Here is a 23,006-nt window from a genome sequence, read left to right on the forward strand (position 1 = left end):
GGGGAGGGGTCGTAGGCTGCATATATCGTAATGCTGCTTGTGTTTTCCATATGTATTTCTATTCCTGTAGTTTTCATGTGTTCTGTTTGGGGTTCGGCTATTGAATTATGTTTTATGTTTCTTTTCACAAAGATGGCAGTGCCTCCACCTCTAGCAAAGCATCTGTCTGTACGGTAAGTGCTATAACCGTTGATTCTGATTTTGTCACTTGGACGAAGATGCGTTTCATTTATGAGGATGATGTCTGCTTGGGTTTCTGCTGCAAACTCCTGCAGCTCCTGTAATTCGATAGATAAATCATTTGCGTTCCATGAAACAATTTGTAACGATTTCGGTTTTCTTTTAGACCTATCCATTAAGAATTTCCATAAAGAGTGATTGTGTATGCCTTAAGATGATATCCTTGGCTTCTTGAGTTGGGTTGGTTTGTTGGAGTTCAGCAAGCATTTCACCTAAGTGGCTTGTTATGTTCAGTAGGAGAGGTTTGTTGGTTTGTTGGTTTTGGGCCTTTTTGGAAGGTTGATCTTGTAACTTCAACATACGATCTTCCATCCGTTGTGGAGACTATGGTTTGATGGGAGGACGCGTGTTCTTGAAGAGGTTTACTGGTTTTGAGTTGTATCTTTTGGTTTTGGGGAAATGCTATACAGCCCCTATGGTTTGCAGGGTGTGGTCCTCCGCAGGACGGAGGACCACACCACACCAATGCCATAAACCTCGCACACTTTGCTGGAAGTGTGCGAGGTTTATGGCATTCATTTGATGCGTGTTTGCCACCACATATCACTCAACGAAATTCAGCCTTGTAGCATCGTTGTGCATGCCCAATCTTCTGGCATCTATGGCTCTGGGTTGTAGTTGATTTATGTTTCAATGTTTCAACTTTTATGGCTAGATCACAGATGGTTTGGAGATTGTATATATGTTTTTGGTATTTGCTTATTTCCACCAGAATTAGGGGATAGGGAGTTTTATCAGCTCTCCGCATTCGGCTGACTTTAATTGGGCTAAATCCCTTAAGTTGGAGGTCTGCATTGAGGTCTTCTATTTGTAATGTTTCAGTTACTCCCCTTAATACCACTTTTAAATTTTTCTCACTGTTGAGTGCAAAAGTGTGGTATGGCAAATTGTTGTTGTCTAGAAGTTTGGTTATTTTTCTGTAGTCTGATGACGTTTTAGGTTGTATGCAAATCCCTTCTTCTGTGTTTGTGGCTTTAATGAAGGTGATATCTGAAGATTTCAGTGTGGATGCAACGGACGTCCAGTGCTCCCTCCTTGGCCCTTAGGACGACTGGGGGTACCCTTTCTTTAATTACATTATCTGGTTCTATCTCCGCTGTTTTGGGTGTATCTGCAGTAGAGGAGATTTTCCTTTTCTTTTTGACCGTTTGGAATTCTGTGTTGGTTTCCAAAAACTGCAGAGTATTATCCAGAGATGCAGCATCTTCTATATTCGTGGAGTGACTTAATTCTGGTTCAGTTAACATACTTCCATCATTTAAATCATCCATCCTATCTTCTGTGACTGCTGTAGGGTGAGGGGGGATGTATCTAACAGCTTTGCTTTCCCTGGCCAGTTGTCGCTCAATAGTTTTCCTAATCTTAGGAATTCTCTGTAAACTTCTTCGAATATGCTTTCATTGAGAGGTTTTGACATGTCTGATAGAAGGCAACAACTCTATTAGAATAAAGTTTGAGAAATGGGTCCTAGTAAATATCTCATAGATCAAATCGATCTACCAGCATAGGTAGCAAATATTTCACAAAATGAAGAATGTTTACCTCTCTATATAAATATCCCGCAGATCAAATCGATCTACCAGCATCGGTAGCAAATATTTCCTTAAAATGGCGAGTTCTAAACTACAGATTTTTTAACACTAACACGCGAGACGCCATTTTTTCAAGAGCCTATCCTCGCTATGTATGTTACGTTCTCAGAATTTCATCCAAAACTCATCATTTCCCTCACTATTTCTACCAGCCGATTATATACCTATTATCACGTGGAAGTGCCACGCTCAAAACTAGTCATCAGTCTTGTTTGAACTGACTTGTTTGGTGTGCGTAACAGGAAATATTTCGCTTTTGGTGAACAAGAAAATTAAGTTTATTTATGGTACACTTATTAATTTGTGCAATTATTTAGTGTCTGGTAAGTTGATGTTCAAGAAAAAATATCAGTTTTTATTAAAATATTCAGCATGTCTCTATCGAAACCAAGTGATAGTAATAAATGAAAAACTGCTGACGAACATCGAAATTTCCAAGAAAAGTGAGAATTGGAATATTTTTGCTGTGAAGTAAAAAATAAAATAAAAATAAAATGAAAAATCAGCTAACGCCTTTTTATTCCCGTATATAGGGAGTAGGCGAGGCCATTTAGCCCTATCTAACTTTTGGAGACTGAGTGGGCAGTTCAATCTCCACTGGTACCTAATCAGAGATAGCTGGCCCAAGGCTATCACTAATTAACCGGCACGCAGTGAAGAGAGACGGCTCAACAAGTGCTGCCATATCGTGGTCGCTAACCCTAACACTGGTATTTAATGTCTGAAATAATGTGGGTTCTATGGTCGATTTTCTTGAGTTTACAGGACGAAAAACCCGAGTTTCCGGGAGAAAAAAACCCGCTTGCCTGTGCCAGAGATCGACTAACTCGGGAACCGGTCGAAAAAAGGCTTAGAAAAATTTCTTCTAGTCTCCGACTAGATTCGAAACCAAGAAGTTTTCCTTCGTGCTGCCAAGCGCCGTGGTGTGCAAATGCCACATCCACTGAGCTACATAGGCTCCAAAAATCTACTTAATATGTAATAATGTTATCAGTGTACCAAAGTTATACAACATTAATCGTTACTATGAACAATATAAATCGAAACATGATAATTACGAGGGATTAATGAGAAGAAAAGTTGAAAGAACTCAAGTCGGGACTGACAAAACAATAGTTCATGTTTGCTAAAGTATCACCAGAAAGTGAAGCGGCAGTGCATACAAGCTACGTCTTGTCGGAGTTAATAGCTAAACACTCGAAACCTTTTACTGAAGGTGATTTCATTAAAGAATGTCTAATTAAAGCTGCAGAAATTATTTGTTCTGAAAATATGAAGGCTTTTCAAACAATCTCCTTGTCTCGAAATACAGTTGCGGAAAGAATTACTGATTTGGCCAACAATTTAAGTGTTCAGATCAAAGCAAAATCATCTAGTTTCGAAGCTTTTTCCATTGCCTGTGAGGAGAGTACGGACATTGGGGACGTAGCTCAATTAGCTGTGTTTCTTCGTGCTTGCGACACGGATTTCAACATTTTTGAGGAATTATTGGAACTAGTAACAATGCATAACACTAGCACAGGACAAAATATATTTAATTGTGTTTTTGAACTTCTGCAGAAATACAATCTACCTCTGTTAAAATTAACTTCTGTAGCTACAGATGGTGCTCCTTCTATGACAGGAAAAAACAATGGTTTCGTGGCATTACTGCAAAAAAAAAACAAAGTGAAATTTATGACGGATCCAAGATTCTCATACGCATTGCATTATACATCAAGAAGTATTATGCGTGAAAGTAATAAACATGGAAAATGTGTTGACATCTATCAAAAAAAATCATTAATTTCATAAAATTTCGAGGGTTAAATCAGCGACAGTTCTCTGCTTTCTTAAGTGAATCAGATAGCGAATATTCCGGTTTGTCCTACTATACCGAGATACGTTGGCTATCCTGCTCCATGATTCTTAAACAATTCTGGAACTTGAAAGAAAAAATATGTCAGTTCTTAATAACTAAAAATCAAGACACAAGCCTGTTTTTGACACAGTGTGGTTGCAAGATTTTTCTTTCATTGTTGATATAACAAAACACTTATATGATTTAAATTTAAAACTGCAAGGAAAAGATCAAATCATTACGAACAAGTTAAGGCATTCAAATGTAAACTAGTTCTTTGGGAAAAGCAGTTAAAAAATGAAGATTTAACGCACTTTCCGACATACAACATGGACAAATCAAGTTCAAGTGAAACTGCATCGTATCAAAATTACGCAGAAAAAATTGTAAGCCTTATAACTGAATTTGAAACAAGGTTTGCAGATTTAAAATTTTTGGAAGACAAGTTTTCTTTGTTTTCTTCGGTTTTTTCAATAAATATTGAATCAGTACCTAATCAAATGTAATGAAGGTAATTGAGATCCAGTGCGATTCAGATTTGAAGGCAAAATTCAGTTAAGTTGGCGTGTCTGGATTTTACAAATATTTACCTGCCGGGTTTAAAAATACTCGAAAATTTGCATATGAAATTATATCCATGTTTGGAAGTGCTTATCGGTGTGAGCAGTTATTTACAATTATAAATAAGTCTCCTGTCAGATCCAGAATTACGGACATTCACCTTGGATCAGTTTTGAAAGTAATCACTGCGAACAAGATTTCCCCCGAAGTAGGAAAGATAGTAGCAGAGAAGAGATGCTAAGTGTCAGAGAGAAAACATAAATTTTTATCGTTGTTCTTGTTCTTTTTTTTAAATTGTACTTTTTAAAATAAACCTGAGTTTTTATGAAAATTGAAGTTTTTGTTTTTTGCGGTCCACATAAACTTAAATCTCGTTTATTTGGCCCGTGTTAGCCTTTGAGTTTTACGTGCTTGGTTTACATGGATCGGAATTACATAAATATGCACCATGCGGTCGATGATGATTTCTAGCGCGTCTATTGAACTTCAAGTTCTTATGTTTATCTCTCCCTTCTCTCTCATTGATCAGCTATTTCCGCCCACATCCCTGACGTTGCTTGCTTTGTTCTTTTCTGTTTATCACGACACTGCACGTGGCCATTCTATCCGGGCAAAGATTTCAGAGATTTTATTACACTCCTGTCTAGTCTTCTCTGTTATCTCCTCTTGGATATCGCACACTTGACCCTGGATACTAAAGCATTTCCCAGGAGGCACCTGTCTCGTTTTTAGTAGTGCTGTGTTTATCTAAATGGATTTAGAAAGGGGGTGTTTTTCGCATTATTTCGGCTACTGTGTGTGTGTGTGTTTAATAATATCAACCTACTGCAGAGATTTGTCGTTTCTTGCTTTCCACTATGGCGATCACCGTATTGATTTAAAACACTGTTTATTTTACTTAGACTTTTGCGTTCAAAGTAAAAGCTGAATATATTAATAGAAGATCGTAATATCTTTGAACACACTGGCTTATTATCCTTAATTATTCTATCATTAGGTTTTATTATTAAATGGAATAATGAAAATATTTCAAGCATGCATTTTCATAGCGATCACCAAATCTCTTATTACTTATTGTAAATATCACTCAGTAGTCTGACGTCTGTAAAAATCGAGTGTGAAAGTGATGTCAATTAAGTGAAACTTGATATTGCAGATTTTTTTTAAAATAGTTCGAATAGAAGGCAATATACCAAAGACAGTAAACGCCACGTGAATATCTTGTTTCATTATCACTGTTATTTTACTTTGCGCTTTTAAAAGCTGAATAACTATTGAAGCACTAATTTTATTCTCTAACATTCATCTCTTTTTCATATATATATATATATATATATATATATATATATATATATATATATATATATATATATTAGGATAACCAAGCAATTTTATATGCTTGGTTATTTTAGCTCCTAATCCCAAGTGTGCAAACAATTAAGTTTGCGCCTGAAACAAAGTTCAAGTCTAAAGATGGTACAACACCAGGACAACTCATTGTAAAGGTGGTTAAAGCTTTGATCACTATTCTTAGTATTTTCCCATAATGTAAAGCACATCTCACTAGAAGATGTATACTGCAATGCATTATGGGTGGGGTCACTACCCAGACCGGTTTCGACCTTTTTTGAGGTCTCCTCAGTGAGTAGCTAGACCCTAAATACCAAGGTTTTAGTAATACAAAGCCTTATCAACTTTACCTATATAAGTTGCAACAAGGTGTATTAAGTTTTAATAAAAATCTCTGGAGGAGATATTGATGGGAATAAATTTTTAACTTGGGTATATTGTATATATTGTATACAATATACCCAAGTTAAAAATTTATTCCCATATATATATATATATATATATATTTCTAAATAGAGAAATTTAGCAATTTTATCTTTCCTGTGACAGTTATGTCTGAAATGAAACGAACCAGAATTATTGGTTAAACGCAGACGCGGGTTAAACAGGGACGCGGAACTTTTTATTGACCTTTAGATTACCAAAGTGTGATAAATGCTAATATAGCGTAAGAGAGCGTATTTCTCTCTCTCTCTCTAGTAGAGAAAAGCGTGCCAAATTGTGCTTCCAATATTACGTGTACTTTAAAAAAAGAGAAGAATTTAGTGCAGTTTAGCTGTTACCGTTGAGGTCTTGTAATCCAGCAAAGTGAAAATGATGAACTTGCCTGGGCCCAGCAAAGATGGTTCGTATACGTAATTAGTAGTTTTATTGCTGAAGTTCATTTTAGACATTTTTCATGTAAAGCTTGTACAAAATTTTAACAAAATCTTTATTTTCGTGAATATAAACACTTTAACGCAGGGTAAGAGAAAGGTAGCGGTTTGAAATGAAAGCGATTTAGCAAATTATTGAAAATTATTAACGGTGAAATTAACGGCAATGTATCTATACGAGAAGTAAATATTTGAGCTAATAGATTTCAATTTTAGCACCACAACATTAAATAATTTATGTATTGCATTTTAATTAAAAACTTTGAATTTTACTATTAAAAAAACTACTTAACTCGATATTGCGATATGGTTATACTCGTAGAAAAATAAATATTGAAGATAGTTTAACACATGAATTAAATGATTTTATAAAACCGTATAATACATGCCTTTTTAAGGGGGGAAAAATACAAATGTGTAAACATTACACAAAAAGGAAAGTTTCTTTACCGTTTCAAATTGCAAAAATTTTGTAGTCATAGCGCACGATGTAAAGCAATCTTGCAGCATGCTTTTTTTTAATTACTGTGTTTTAATTTAGAGCACTAATGAAAAGCGAAACATCTCTAGGGAATTGGGTTTTTTAAATAGTGTATCTTATAGCAAGCGTGGTCTAAGCTAGTATGGTATTAATAAGACTGTCAATAATAACTTATCAACATTTTTTTTACAAATGTTCGGTACAAGCAGTTTGTTTAAATTACTCGGATAATATTTCTAAAAAAAAAAAAAATCTTTATTTCGTCTCTCCGAGTAAAGTCAAATCATCCCCACATTCCCGTAGTAATGACCTGTTTTCACAAACGGGGCTTTGGTGTGACGAGTAAAAATGCATATCTTCCCTAATTGTGAGGATATGCCAACTAGACCTCTAGGTCAGCGCTTCCCAAACTGTGGGCCGCGTCCCCCCCTTGGGGATCGTTTGTTTTGTTTTGTTGAGGGAGTCGTGAAATAATGAAAACAAATTGAAAATGTTTTAAGACTAAGTAGATATTTTTCATCTTAAAAGAAACGTATTTAGTTTTTATTATTTATTATTTTTTTTTGTTAATTTTATATTTTAATGGAAAAAATCACACATTGGTGTCAGTTCACAAATTTTGCTTCCTGTGTATTTCGGCTCTTAATGAATATTAGTAAATATAAGTTATTCATATAAGTTTCATTTCAAAGATATTGATAACAAAAAAGCTTACAAACGCAAAATCTTGCGCTTATTTAAAACAGCCAAGTTTTTCGCTGTTTAAATAAATCACCACCTTTAAATAAATACTTTAAAGGTGGTGATTTATTTAAATAAATCACCACCCTGGTTTGGGGTGGTGATTTATTTAAATAAATAAAGTAGGGTCTTCGGTTTCTCTCCTTGCTTTTTTTTTCTCGCATGCAGTTTGGGTGATGGCCTTACTGAACATACTCATTACACCGTTATCATTTTCAATTAGGGAGCCAATCTCTGCTCCATTTGAGGGCACAGCAGTAAAACAGTTTTGCGCAGGATGGCCGTCAGATAGTGCACGGGACCGAACCGGACCCTATGGTAACGCATTTGTTGGAGGCTTCCGTATCAGCTGGTGAATAATCCTGCTGCCGGTTACCCTGCCAGGTCGTGCATGGAGGGAAGCCGGGTGAATGGTATGCAGGGGATACTGTCCAAGGCCACACACAGACTGGAGTCCGGGCACTCTCTAGGTTATGTACACAAGTCCTTCACTACCTGCATGCCCTTCTCTTTGTTTTCTGAATCAACTACCATGCACATGAAAGTCAATCATAAAAATACTAGTTTAAACTGCGGATAAAAATCTCCCATAAAAAAATAACAAAAGGGCAAAAATGAAAAATATAAAAAAAATTGGAACAAATAATAAAAATAAGCTCCAACCCACCCAAAATAATATCAAAACTTTTTTCAATAAGAAACACTTTCATGTTCATTTCACCAACATTCAGGCATTAATATAAAAATTAGTGACATGCATCACCACTTACAGGGGTCTCATGCTAGTCCCAAGCCTGGATAAAGGAGGAGGGTCGGTCAGATGAGTGTCGATGCTCTGACCGTAAAAAAAAAAAAAAAAAACACGATTGATGCCTGTACAACCAACAGCTACAACATGCCCGAGATACCAATCGAGCGATCGGGGTTGGATCGAAAAGTGGGATACCGAAAGGAAACTGAAACTAACAGAACTGTTATCAGTAGGAACATGGAATGTGCGGACACTCTGGATGTCAGGAAAACTAGAACTACTTCGTGAGGAAATGAAGAGATATCGGTGGGATATACTAGGATTGGCAGAAATGAGATGGACATCATCTGGAGAGATCAATGGATGCGAAGTAATATGGTCAGGACATGATACCATGCACGAAGCAGGAGTTGGCTTCCTTCTCAGCAAAAGAGCTCGAGAGGCACTGTTAGGCTACAAACCAGTAAATGGACGAATCATAGTAGCAAGATTTCAGGCAAAGCCATTCAACATATCAATAGTCCAGATATATGCACCCACATCTGACAGCACAGATGAGGATATTGACTTATTCTACAAAGATCTGACAGAGACAATAGAAACAATACCAAAGCAAGATGTGCTAATTATTGAAGGAGATTGGAATGCCAAAGTTGGAATAGATAATGATGGTTGGGAAAAAGTCATGGGAAAATATGGTTTCGGAGAAAGAAATGAACGAGGTGAAAAATTGTTAGAATTTGCTGTGGACCACGAGATGATGATCTGTAACACAAGATTCCAACAAAAAGAGTGTAGAAAATGGACGTGGCGATCAAATGATGGGAAAACCAAAAACATGATTGTTATGATTATGATTAAAAGAAGATGGATAACATCAGTACAGCAATGTACTGTACTGATGTACAGTACAGTACATTGCTGTACTGATGGAGAGCATAAAACAAGGGAGGTATACAAAATGATCAGAACCATTAATAGAAAGTGGCAACCAAAACAGACCACAATTAAAGATGAAAAGGGCAAAGTATTGATGAATAAAGAAAAAAATGTACAGCGGTGGACAAAATACTGTAGTGAGTTATATGAAGAAAAACTAGATTCAGATAGCATTGGGAAACTCACTGAAGAATTGAAGCAGATATCACCACCAGGTAATGAGCATGATATTGACATTTTAAGAGGAGAGGTAGAAAAAGCAATAAGACGGCTAAAACACACAAGAGTCCTCGTAACGATAACATTACTGAAGAAATTATTAAATATGGTGGCGAAAGTATGGTTAGAAATGCACCAACTATGCAATATGGTATGGAAAGAAGGGAAAATGCCAGAGGAGTGGGTGAAACCAATATTAGTAACATTATACAAGAAAGGAAATAAGCTAGAATGTAAAGAATGTAAAAATTATAGAACAATTGCCTTGATAAGTCACCTTGGTAAAGTAATGATTATCATATTGACAGAAAGATTGAGAACACAATTGGAAGCATACCTTGCAGACAAGCAAGCAGGATTTAGGAAGGATAGAACTACAATTCAACAGATTTTGACAATGAGGTTAATAGCAGAGAAAGCTAGGAGAAAAAACAAAAACATATATACTTTCTTTGTTGACTTTCAGAAAGCATTTGACAGTATTGGCCAGAAAGTTACATTAGCAGTTCTGGAATCCTATGGAATTGATAAAAAAACTAATAGCTATATTAAAAGATGTTTACCAGAATGCAGTTGCAGCAGTTAGAATAGGTGATGGTTTGGGGAAATGGTTTAAAACAAGCAGAGGTACTAGACAGGGAGACCCAATATCACCAAGCATTTTCATCGCACATTTAGAAAGAGCAATGGATAAAATGAAAGAAGATGCCAAAGGAATATCTGTACACGGAATGAGAATTAACAATCTGAGATTTGCAGATGACATTGTTATTATTGAAGAAGACGAAAGAGAACTACAAAAAACACTGGAACTGTTAAATGAGGAAGGGAAGAGATTTGGACTTGTTATGAACTTTGAAAAAACAAAGACAGTGGTATTTGGTGAGAAGAACATGAAACAAAAGATACAAGTGGATGGAACTGATATAGAAAATGTAGAACAATTCACATATTTGGGAAGTAAACTGACATATGACTTGGACTGTAAAAAAGAAATAAAGATCAGGATTGCAAAGGGAAGAACAAGTTCTGATGGCCATGGATAACATCTGGAAAAGTAAAGTGATCAGTCTGCAAACAAAACTAAGAGTATTGGAAACATGCATCTTCAGCGGTGTACTGTACGGATCTGAAACGTGGGTAATAAATAAGGAATCAAAAAAAAGAATTTTGTCGTTTGAAAGAACTTGTTACAGGAAGATTCTAAGAATAGGATGGGTACAGAAAATCACCAATGAAGAGCTCTATCAGAAGATACAACCAAAACAGAATCTAATGCAGAATATTATAAAACGGAAGCTGCAATTATTTGTACACATCTGTAGAATGAGTGAGGACCAGAAGATAAAGACATTTATGTTTGGTATTTTGGATGGTTTAAACAAAAGAGGTAGACTATACAGAGAATGGATAGACGATATAAAAGACTGGTGTGGAATGGGTGTACAAAAACTGCGACACTGTGCACTGGACAAAGAAAGATGGAAGAAGATAGTGAAACAGGCATCAGACATCAACGGGCAGTGAGCCCATGATTCGTGATGATGATGATGATCACCACTTACAGACATCAAAACTTGATATCTTTTTCCTACATCGTACATGATGAATTTCGCATAAAGGGTGGAACATGTGCTTTTATGAAATCTGATATCCCCTGTCAAAGGCAATTCAACTTAAAATCCCCAATTTTCAATCTGCTCGGACTCAAGATTTTTTTACCTCAGATTTCTTTACAGCCTTCACTTGCTGCCTTTAACGCTTTCCTATCTCCTATTACTAAAAATTGATATCTTACAAACCAATTACCCAAATTGTGAGATTGTCCTCCTTAGGGACGTTAACGTCCATAACACAAACTGGTATAACTTCACAGATCTGACTGGAAGGGAAGCTATATCATTTGCCGTTAGTCATGACTTAACACAAATAATCTACCAACCAGAATACCAAACAATTGTCATCATTCTACTAACTTCCTTGACCTTTTCTTAACTCAAGTCTCCGTCTCTACAGTTCGTTTTCCACTCAGCCAATATCAGCCTCCTACCCTATGGCTATAACTGCTTTCGCTCTCATGATCCAAACACCTGCACTGAACTAGTAACCGAAATAATTTTCACTGGAATGAGAGCCTTCATTCCCCGCTCCACTGCAACCCCCCCCTTCCCGACCTGTATCCAAGGCCTGTTTTTTTTTTTTTTAAAAAAGTATCTCATGATAACAATGCAGCTTATGTTGAGTGACTTTGATTAAAAACTCCAGCTTCTCATTCAGCTTACACAACAGCGAGAAACATGTAAAAAAAAAGTTATCAACGATTCCAAAGCATACTTGATAAGAATGAAATGCAGTAAACTCTCCTCCTGCTCAACTCACAGTCAAGCCTTCTGGTCCCTTGCTAAGGCTGTTAGGCGTATCTTTGCCCTTGCATGTTGCCACCTATATTTCCTGCATCCTGGTGACGCTATGGTAACTTCAACCAAGGAAAAGGCAGACCTCTTGGCATCAGTTTTTTCCTCCAACTCCTGCCTGGACGAAGACAAATTTCCTCCCGTACTTCCACAAACTGCCCACTGCGTGCCTCCTTTGAACTTTCACTAAAAGGACATCAGAAGAACGCTCATTAATCTTGATACTAATAAGGCTCCTGGACCAGATGGTATTCATCCAGCTGTACTCCAGAATTGACGCACATCCTTAATCGTCTACATCAGCGCTTCCCAAACTGTGGGCCGCGGCACCCTTGGGGGCCGTAGGTTTTGTTGAGGGGGGGAGCCGTGAAATAATGAAAACAAATTTAAAATGTTTTAAGACTAAGTAGATTTTTTTATTTTAAAAGAAACGTATTTAACTTTTATTATTTATTATTTCTTTTTTGTTATTTTTTATATTTTAATGCAAAACTTCACACATTGGTGTTGGTTCACAAACTTTGCTTCTTGCGTATTTCGGCTCTTAATGAATATTAGTAAATATTGCTTATTCATATTTTTCATTTCAAAGCAGTGGTTATTTGTATTTACTTCGAATGCTCTCCTTATTTGTATTTACTTCGAATGCTCTCCAGGGAAGCTCCAAATCTTCCTATCCCTTTCATCAGGTGTTCCTAATCAGTGACTGTTGATATTGACTTTATATACACATCAAAACTCGTTTTATATTATCACTGTCATCCGAGCTAGTTTTCTGTTACCAATAAAAGTTTCGCATATACTTCACACATGAAAAAAAAAGCTTAAACAAGTTCATGTGGAGAGATAGTAACTTGCTTGCAGTGGTAAACAACACGCCCTCCCCAATAGCTACTATACTGCAGAGGCAATAAAAACAAATACTTTTATTATATTAAGGTATGAGGAGTCTGTGTAATATATTTCTCAACAAATAGTGCAATTAGAGACAACTGCAGTAAAAACACACTAATTAATGAATCACATGTCCCCTTATACAGAAACTAAGCTGTATAGACTGAAACAAAACCATATGTTGCATGGGCAAACACAGTATCTGACTAAAAACTGTTATTAATTAGATGTGTGTGAGTTCGATTTCCCAAGGCAGCAATAAAATTCAACCGAACGTGTTAAAATTCGTAAAAGTGTTAAAACTAAGTAATATATATATATATTACTTAGTTTCACATATAGAATTCGGTTGAAGACAGTTAGCATTTCAACTCAATTGTCAGCTATGCTTTTATCTTTCGGTTGCGAGATCTTTTGTTAATACCGCACCAATCATATGCACGTTTTAATAACCTGCCTTTGCTGTCTGTTTCGTATTTCGTATTTTACCAGAACAGCCCGCATCGTCTTCAGAACTTCTGAAATTTTCACGGAACACCTTGGTTATTTTGTAATGTATTAATAATTAATTATGCCATAATCATAAAGAGTATTAGTACACTTATGTATACGGTGTGACATGTTGACAAATATAAAATTACATTTAAATCAGTTATCAATTACTGGACTAATGAAATCTTGTAGCATATTATAGTTTCATCAGGCCAACATCATTAAATTAATTTGTACTGATTTTCATTGACATATCCCATTCTAATCACCAAAAATGTATAATATTATTATAAGTACTTACGAGTGAATGCAGACTTTTTCTCCTGTGTGCTGGTAGTATTCCCCTCCTTTTTGTACATCCTGGAGATCGCTTTGTAGGCTGGAGGTGGATGAATCACTATCTGTTGCGTCACAAACACATTCAATAAGAGATTTCTTAACACCAAAATTAAACAAAAGTCCCTTGTCTCTTGTTCATATTAAAATTTAAATCTGTAGGCCTATTATTTTTAAAAAATCACAGCACTGCGGTTTAGAAACAAGCACTTTCAGCTTTCATCCTATAATATGAACTTGCGAAGAAAGTATTCAGTATTACTAGATTTGAGAACCGGTACAGACTACCTTGATCTTCAATTTCAGTGGAAAAATTTACTTTATACTTCCTTGCTGATTGGTCACTAACATTTGCAATACAGATGTTATTTCGTTCAGTTTTTAGAACAGAGGATACACCGCCCATTGTTGTAATCGGCTTGCAGGCAATTTTTATGAGCTGTCATAAACAGCGGCATTCCCTTTCCCCGAATTACTTCCATGTTTAAAAATACACGGCTTGGTCACTGACATCACGGAACACTTATTCACTTTCTGCAGAACACAATTTGGGAAACCCTGGTGTATATAAACTCTCATATTCTACTGGCATCTACTCAGCAGCATGGAAGCAAGCCCATATCCAGTCCGTACCTAAAAACGTAGACAAAAAAAGTCAGTCATCTAACTATCGTTCCCATTGCTTTCTCACCTAAATACTTTCAAAACTGATGAAGAGGGTTGTCAACAACCAACTTTTTCATTACCTGGAAATTCAGTTAATTAGCTATTACCAATATGGATTCCGTCATTCTCGCTCTACCTATTAGCTAATCTCACCTACCTTTGGACTCTGACCAGGAGAGATTTGGAGAAACTCGTCGCTCCCGATATTTCCAAGGCATTTAATCGTGTTTAACATCGAGGCCTTCTGAACAAACCGCCATCTTATGGACTGCCTTCTACCACCTATGATGGGATTGCCAACTTCATCACTGATCGTTCATTGTGTGTCATGGTGGAGGGCTTCCACTTATCAGATTTCCCCATCAATGCTGGAGTGCCTCATTTCTGTGCTCTCACCCACGCTCTTCCACCTTTACACCGATGACCCCTTCTTTCTCTGACTTCAAATCCTACCACAGCTTTGCCAATGACAGTACTCTTCATCATTCAATAAAATCTGTAGTATCCTAATTTTAGATGCTTCAAATATTCCATAACCAGTGACCTGAACACTGACCTCAACATCCTAAAATGGGGTGAAGGCAACTTAGTAAATTTCAATGCCAAAAAAATCTGAATCCTGCCTTATTATCCACAAAAAAATCCTTCTTCATCCCCTCTCATTACCGATAATATTCCAGTTTCCTTTTAAGATCAAGTTTCTCTTCTTGGGTTTGCTGCCATATCCAGTTTATCCTGATACAAACATATTACTTATATAGCCTCTAAAAATTTTGGTGTTCTTTTCCGTTCTAAACACTATTTCTCCTCCTCTCAACTCCTAACACACTATAAGTCTCAGATCCGTTCAACTTTGGAGTACTGTTCCCACATTTGGGGTAGAGTACCCAAGCTCTCTAAGAATTCTTGGTATTCAGAAACGACCCTACCCTCACAGACTCCCTTCAGTCACTTTATCATAGCTGCTCTGTTTCTGCGCTATGCATTTTCTATAGGTATTTGATGATTAAAATTTGATGATGCCCATTATTTTCATGAGCAATGCCCATGAAAATAATGGGCATTGCTCCTCTGAATTGGTTGCTGCTATTCCTCCACTTTCTTCTAAATATAAAATAACCAGAGCAACCACTGGCCAACACCCATTATCGACGAACATACCAAATCAACTTCTCATCTCCCTTCATTTCATTCACCTCTATTCTTTGGAACATCTCTCCTATACTGTTTTTCCCACTGAAATACAACCTCCCACTCTTTAAGACACATGTCAGCAGGCTATACTTTCTCCTTGATCTCTTGTCCACACATGGAACTGTAGTGTTATAGGTCTTGTGAACTTTTATCTGTGGGATCAACATAAAAAAAATTAAAGTTTTTAGTTAAAACGTTTTTTATTATTCCATTTAAATTACTGTAATATTTTCTATTGAAAACGGATGTTTTTTTATTGCGGTTACTAGTGCGGCAGAAGGGCGTTTAAAAACTTGGAACTATTAGCATGGTTTCAGTTTTGGTTATTGCATATAGTATTCTCTATTACGGTCGTAATTCCACTCGACTGATCTTGAGACAATGTTGATTCCTAATTGTTTTAATTTGAAGAAAATGAACCTCTCTAGCTCAGTCAGTATAGACGAAGTCTTTTGGTCGGAAAGACCTGGGTTCGATTTCTGTCCATGACGTGCGGAACCTTTATCTGGTCTCTTTCAACTAAAGGTGAGTTAGCTGGTCTCATAGGTAGAGGATTTTTTCACCCGGAAACTCGGGTTTTTCGCCTTTCATAAGAGGCAAACCAGCCCAGAGAACACATACATAAAATACATACTTAATCCCTCATTAGGAAGGTTTAAACCTTCCTAAGGACGGGTGAGGGGAAGGGGGGGGATCCCATACGAAATAAATTTGGAGAAAATATTTTCGCTAGAAGTCAGTGATAAGTTAAACACTCCTTGAGTCATTCGCGCGTTTAAGTATGGGAACCCTGTTAGGAAAAACAGATTCAAGACAGCAATACCAAATCAGTTACGTTACTTAATTATACCACATAACTATTTTTAATCATCTTCTTTCGTCTCTTCCCAATTTTTTGTTCGATGTTTTTAAGTTTCGGTACGCATGTTATTTATTTCCACGCCTTCTGGCTTGGCTAACAGTGGTAGGTACTATATTATGCATTGTTTGTAGACGTGTGTGTTGATGGGAGGATACATTAGCTTCTTTTGTGGAACGAAAAACTAGAGTTAACGTTAAGAAAAAAAAGCAAAAAAAAAAAAACATCGAGGGCGTATGAGACGAATAACTCCCTTTAGTTAAGTTCTTATAAAAGTTCCTTTCGTATAGAGAACTATAGTACAATATCATTGCCGAAGACTGAGCTCCGGAGGCTCCTGATATCGTCTCCTTCATTCAAATTGAACACAATAATAAAATAATTTTTCATAAATAGTAAATTTTCAATTATATAAGCTGTTGATAATTCTCATCAGTTATACGGATAAATTCCACGTAATTTAGAAAATACAGTTATAAACAGAAAATGTCACTTCTAGAAAATTTTATGAAACTAATTAGCACTGTCGACAATAGCCAGATAGTAGTTGTTAGTAATTAATTAACAAGTTCATTTTGTGGACCATCCTTAAATTCCAAAGTCAAACTAGATAAATTACTGTACTAGAAAAAATACTGGAAATCTCACCTTTAAAATCCTAGTTTTGTTGTAGCTTTTTTCCCTTTGCTGTTAAATTAATTATTGGTTTGAATTCAAAACATCATATCCAGTACGTTTTGTAAATGTTTTCTGTTTTCAGACCAGCAGTTACATTTAAAACCTATTAAATTATTTGAATTAAAAAACGTAAGTTTGAATAAAAGTAATAAAATATTAAACTGCATAAGTAGTTTGGATGACCATTTATTTTAATGAATGATAAAACTGTGCAACACTAAAATAATAAAAGGAAATCTCCAGCATTTATTATTTTACTACATTCAAGCGTCTATAGATGATCTCTTAATATAAATACATACCAGGTTGATTGGAATTACATCGAAGTCAATGAAGACCAGTATATTATATCATGCCTTTGTGTATCTATTTTTATTTTATTTTATTATTTTTTTATTTTATTTATTTATTTGCTGTTTTGCTCGTTGTAGGATAAAAAAAGTTTTATAGAACAAACTCATTTTGATTTTGGTTACAATTATGGCTGAAGCAGCCAAGACGCTATATTATGTTTGTTAAGTGTAGTTCAGTGAAAGTGGCACTTGCGTCCTCTGCGCTTGGCTGCTCGAAGTTAGACCTAGGTTCAAGTCTAGTCACCGATTGGAGGAACTTTTTCTAAGCCTATCTTCGATCGGTTCCCGAGTTAGTCGATCTCTAGCACGGGCAAGCGGGTTTTTTTCTCCCGGAAACTCGGGTTTTTAGTCCTGTAAACTCAAGAAAATCGACCGTAGTATCCATATTATTTCAGACACTAACATATCCTGTTAGGGTTAGGCACCAAGAGATGGCAACACTTGTTTGCCAGCCTCTTCATCGGTGGCTGCCTATAATTAGAGATAGACATGGGCCAGCTATCTCTGATTGGCTACTGTTGGAGATTGAACTGCCCACTCAGACTCCAAAGCTAGATAAGGTATAAAGGCCTCGCCTACTCCCTATTAGAGAATAAAAGGCGTTACTGAATTTTTAATCAATTATAGTCTCTTGCTGACTTGCATGTTTTCCTGGAGATGAAAAATTCATTTTTTTTTTCAAAAACAGCCATAGTCCTGTAGGAAACCCACTGACTAATCATCAGTTGAAACGAGATTCCAACCCTAGTTTTACAACTCGCAGAAGAAATATCGCGTTGTGTCGCTATGGAGGCACTGTTCCTGGAAAAAAAATCCTCCACATGAGACCATCTGATTTACCTTTAATTGAAAAGTTCCTATTAAGGTTCCTACATGCTAGATAGGTTTCGAACCCAGTAATTTCCAAACGAAGAGCACACACGGAAATATTTTTCGAATGTTTCCAATGTCGTATTATATTGGTGGGATTAGGCTAGAAGAAACTGATGAGGCTAGGGTCTTGGAGTGTTAGTAGACAGGAAGTTGAAGTTTAGTGGCCACCTGTAAAAGATTGCAAATACAACTTAAAAGATAATTGCAATGCTGAAACGAACGTTCACATGTAAATATGAGGATGTTATTTTGCCTCTTTACAAGCCTTTGATAAGACCTCACTTGGATGCACAGATTTGGTGTCCTGGTTTCCATTGTGATTCTGATATATTGGAGAGAGTACAAAGGAGAGTGTTAAAAATGACATCAGGATTGTGGAATACTGATTATGAAGACAGGTTGAGAATTTGTAGACTGCAGACACTAGAAACAGGAGAAAGAGGGGTGATATGATTGAGACTTACAAACTTCTGAATGGGTCATACAGGATTTCAATTAATGGAATTTTTCAATTTATGGAGGGTGGGGAAAGGACGAGAGGGCATCCTTGGAAACTGAGAATGAAGGCCGCCTAGAAGGGTGTGAGGGCTAGAGTTTTCTCTCAGAGGATGGTGCGTGATTGGAATGAATTGGCATTGGATGTTGTGAGTGCAAGCAGTGTGAATGAATTCAAGAATAAGTATGATAGTTTGTGTGTGTAGTATCTGGCCTCCCTTGATGAGTCTCTGACTCCCTGGAGGTCTCTCTAATAATAATATAATAATAATAATAATAATAATAATAATAATAATAATAATAATAATAATAATAATAATAATAATAATAATAATAATAATAATAATGTGCTGACAGACTCTGTAATAAATACATGGCAATGATCCTATTACTTATAAATATAGTACATCAATAAGTCTCATTATTCATAGAAATTAGTTTCGCTATATATAGCGAACTACTTATCTTGTAAAATTTATTTATATACCTCGAAAAATAACACCCATGGACCAACTCTTTTCTCTCTTTAAAGTATAGTTGTCTACTTAGCAGTCAACTGTTGTCACAGACATCATTGATAGAGTGAAGACCACCAATCTTTCCATCTCGACTATTTTAGAGTTATCTTTTATTTTATTCTGACCCTTATTACCCGTCGATCCTTATGTCCTGCACATATTTAAGGTCCTTTCAGGTGTATTTACAACTCTGTCCAAGGTAGTCTAGTAATTTACAAACACAGTATTCCTGGTACACACTTGACGTCTTGGATGAAGAGTATTTTATTTTTATTTATATATTTATTTATCTATGGTAAAGTGTATGTTAACTGTCCAGATGTACCAAAAATGTTTACATGTCTAGGCCATGTGCAGTCAAACACAACATGCTATCTACAAAGCGTGGGTAAATGGCACTGTGCGTGCGAATGTGCCCAGACTGCATGTTCTTAGTGCGCACGCACGCACGCACACCCACACCCACCCACACCCCCCCCCCCCACACACACACACATCTTAGTTTCTAAGCGTCCCATGAAAAAGTTTAAAATTGGGGTGAGAGAGTGAGGAGATACATCAAGATGTTACTGATATATTAGTGAATTATTACTGATTTTTATTGGGTAGGCGTAATGAAATATCGTTCTTATTTCCAGTCTAGATATCTCCAGCTAGAATTGGGATACATTAGGCCTGAGCGTGAGGTTATTTTTACGTGATTAAATTCAGTGCGCTGCAGGGCGATCATCGCATTATAATTTGCTATTTTTAATTAATTTTAAGGATTTTTAAATAAGCAATTTATTATCTATGCATATTTTAGTTTATTACTTGGCTGTTCTGCATTCATAATCATCTAACCTCCTGACCCTCTTGAAGTATGCCGAGTTCTTAAAATATATATACTTCCTTGTTCCTGGCATTGCTCCAATAAAGTCATGTAGTTCTTTCAGAAGGGAAGTGACAATGACTTTCAGTCATTTATCAGCAAATTTTGAATAAATGCTAAATTAAATTATATAAACTTTTATTTTATAATTCAACTAGTGAAAATAATGATATTGTAAGTCTTACAAACTCTTTATTTAATATGGAAATTCTTTTGAGTATATCATCTTTTTCTCAGACGAGAGAGAGAATGGGACTGCCAGAATTTAGTATGCCTCCAGTTCCAAGAAACGCATCCAGGGGCAGGCTTTGTTGCGGATGCAACAAATGGTCCACTTACGAACTAATCGTGTCAACACCGTAACTATCCAAGAGTTTAAAAGAATAAATCTAGTATAAAATAAATATATACCTATTATTATTTATATATTATATATAAATAAATAATATTATTTATATTATATATATATTATATATATAATATTAATAATATTATATATATTATTTAATAAAGAAGGCAGTAATAATAATTTTTTTAAGTTTTAATTTTTTATTTTTGGTGTAGTCATCGAGGAGACGGAGCCTCCGTAATTCAGTCAGTATAGACGAAGCCCTTTGGTCGGAAAGACCTGGGTTCGATTCCCGTCAGTGACGTGAGGAACCTTTATCTGGTCTCTTTTTAAAGGTGAGTTAGCCGGTCTCATACCGCAGTAGAGGGTTTTTTCACCCCGAAACTCGGGTTTGTCGTCCCCCAGAACAGGCAAACCGGCCCCGTGAACACACATGGATTACAGTCATGAATACGTCCAGCCATATGCCGGTCCTGAGCCTGGATAAAATGGGGGGGGGGGGGGGAAAGCAATGGTAAACTACCCTGTAAAATTTCACCAGGAATACTTTGTGGGCAATGCGTACAGAGTCACCTACGGTCGAAAAACGACTGAAAGGGAAGATCAGATCATCGAAAAGACTGCACCTGCATAACTAGATCAGAAAATATTTAAAAACATCTGTTATTTAAATTGTATTTTTGTTGTTTTTTAATCCAGAAACTATTCCCAGTATTTCTAATCTTCTACTTTTAAAATATACTTGTAGGTAAAATATTACACGTCAATTAACAATAAACTCCCAAATGAAATCAAATCTATAACCTCAGCTTATGCATTCAGAAAAAGATTGAGAGACTACCGTATGGGACTAAACAATGTTGATAATTACTTTAAACGTAGAGTATAAGAGATCATTATAACTCACATATCCAATTAAGGTACCAATATACTAACTAGTTTACTTAGGAGACTAATATATTAACATGTACATCAAATCAAACTGTGTAAGGTGAGCCCTCATAGATACGGTCACTGGACTCGCAGTGACTGTTTCAAATTAATTTAATTCTCTAGTAACCAGTATGGCTACTGCCCTTGGTTACACATAAACACACAAACTTACTTACTTTATCACTAAAACCAGTAACTTATTATAAACTACGAAAACTATCCGAAATGTATTTTACTCTGTTTGTAAGGAAATATTTATTAACTGTAACAAAATAAATAGCCAAAAATAAGTGTAATTACCAACAGAAAATGATAGTAATACTTGAACTGTATTGTATAATACTGTACATCGAATTGCAAAACTTGAACTGTATTGTATAATACTGTACATTGAATTGTACAACTTGAATTGTATAATACAGTATAAATAATTTGTATACGTGATGGGAATGATAAAAAACTGTTAAACTGATAAAACTGATAAATACATATTTTCTTCATATACACACACACACACACATATATATATATATATATATATATATATATATATATATATATATATATATATATATATATATATCAGAAATTATTACTACAACATTAGAATTATATTTCTCTATTAATTATGTAATTTAATTAGATGAGCTGAAATTACTCTCCAGCTGATAAATATTGTTTTAAGCTTAGACTCGACGATTCTTATGGGCAAACAACAGATCAGAGAAGTATTATTATTTTTATGAAGATATCAAATGCAGAAACGATTGTGTGTGTGTGCATCGAATAGAAGAGTGTGCATAACGCTCATAAAATTAAAGCACTTGAAAGGGGAAAAATTATTAAAAGCATAGCATGTGAATTTCGATTTTTATCAATATTTTGTATAATCAGGTTTTAGGATAGTTTTCTTGTTTAATAAGAATATAGAATTCAATGTATATGGTGTCGATGCTATTCAGAATTTACAGAATTTGTATAGTCATAATCAGCAAATCTGTGAAGTAATTAAAGGACTGTTGATTTCTTTTATTCTGATACAAGCCATACGTCATTGTGCTTATACTGAAAGAAACATTGCTTCTCTCTCTTTCTCTCTCTCTCTCTCTCTCTCTCTCTCTTTACTTCCATTTTTGCTTTCCAAGCATAGTGAAGTCAAACCTTTTTTATGAATGCAGTGACGCGAAACCTAAGTTTCACTTATGCGAAAACTTCTGTTCGCCTAACGGGAAAAAATGAAGTAACACTGGTTTGGTTAAATGTATTACTCCGCTAGGCATGACGCTCTTTCAGGTTCCTTTTCAAATACTCATCTGTAGAAGTAGTGTGTAGCACTAAAGCGCACGCGCATGTCTTCCGCATACAAGTGATGGCCAGTACAGTACAATACATTTAGATCGTGTCAAGCTGCGACCAGCAGTGGGATAAGATTTGAGAAGAAGCGGTGTATCCATATGGCTTACCTAATAAAAATATGAACAATATTTGTCTT

General features: G+C 35.8%; 2 protein-coding genes across 4 annotated transcripts in view; both read left to right on the forward strand.

The window, feature by feature from the left end:
- Positions 1-2,951: 2,951 nt before the first annotated feature.
- LOC150108683 (general transcription factor II-I repeat domain-containing protein 2-like) lies at positions 2,952-3,626 on the forward strand. Its single transcript, XM_090390506.1, has one exon. It carries the CDS (start codon positions 2,952-2,954, stop codon positions 3,624-3,626), a length of 675 nt encoding a protein of 224 aa, XP_090246632.1.
- A 2,634-nt stretch (positions 3,627-6,260) lies between these two features.
- LOC150108684 (transmembrane ascorbate-dependent reductase CYB561-like) overlaps positions 6,261-23,006 on the forward strand; it is a 200,119-nt gene continuing 183,373 nt past the window's right edge. For 2 of the 3 annotated variants that reach the window (XM_090416148.1, XM_090416149.1), the window contains exon 1: positions 6,298-6,427. Coding sequence is in view for 1 of the 3 variants with exons in the window: in XM_090416150.1 (XP_090272276.1) it covers positions 6,397-6,427 (31 nt within the window). In the remaining 2 variants the exon portion in view is untranslated. Of the gene's footprint in view, positions 6,428-23,006 lie in introns of all 3 variants that reach the window. The other variant, XM_090416150.1, reaches the window with a different exon arrangement.

The sequence above is a fragment of the Typopeltis vanoorti genome, chromosome 3 (assembly GCF_054136105.1).
Source record: "Typopeltis vanoorti isolate ZY-2024b chromosome 3, IOZ_Tvanoo_1.0, whole genome shotgun sequence".
NCBI lineage: Eukaryota > Metazoa > Arthropoda > Arachnida > Uropygi > Thelyphonidae > Typopeltis > Typopeltis vanoorti.

What these genes read in the sequence shown, in the direction of transcription:
- LOC150108683 (XM_090390506.1), top strand. Translation starts at nt 2,952, where the DNA reads ATGTTTGCTAAAGTATCACCAGAAAGTGAAGCGGCAGTGCATACAAGC.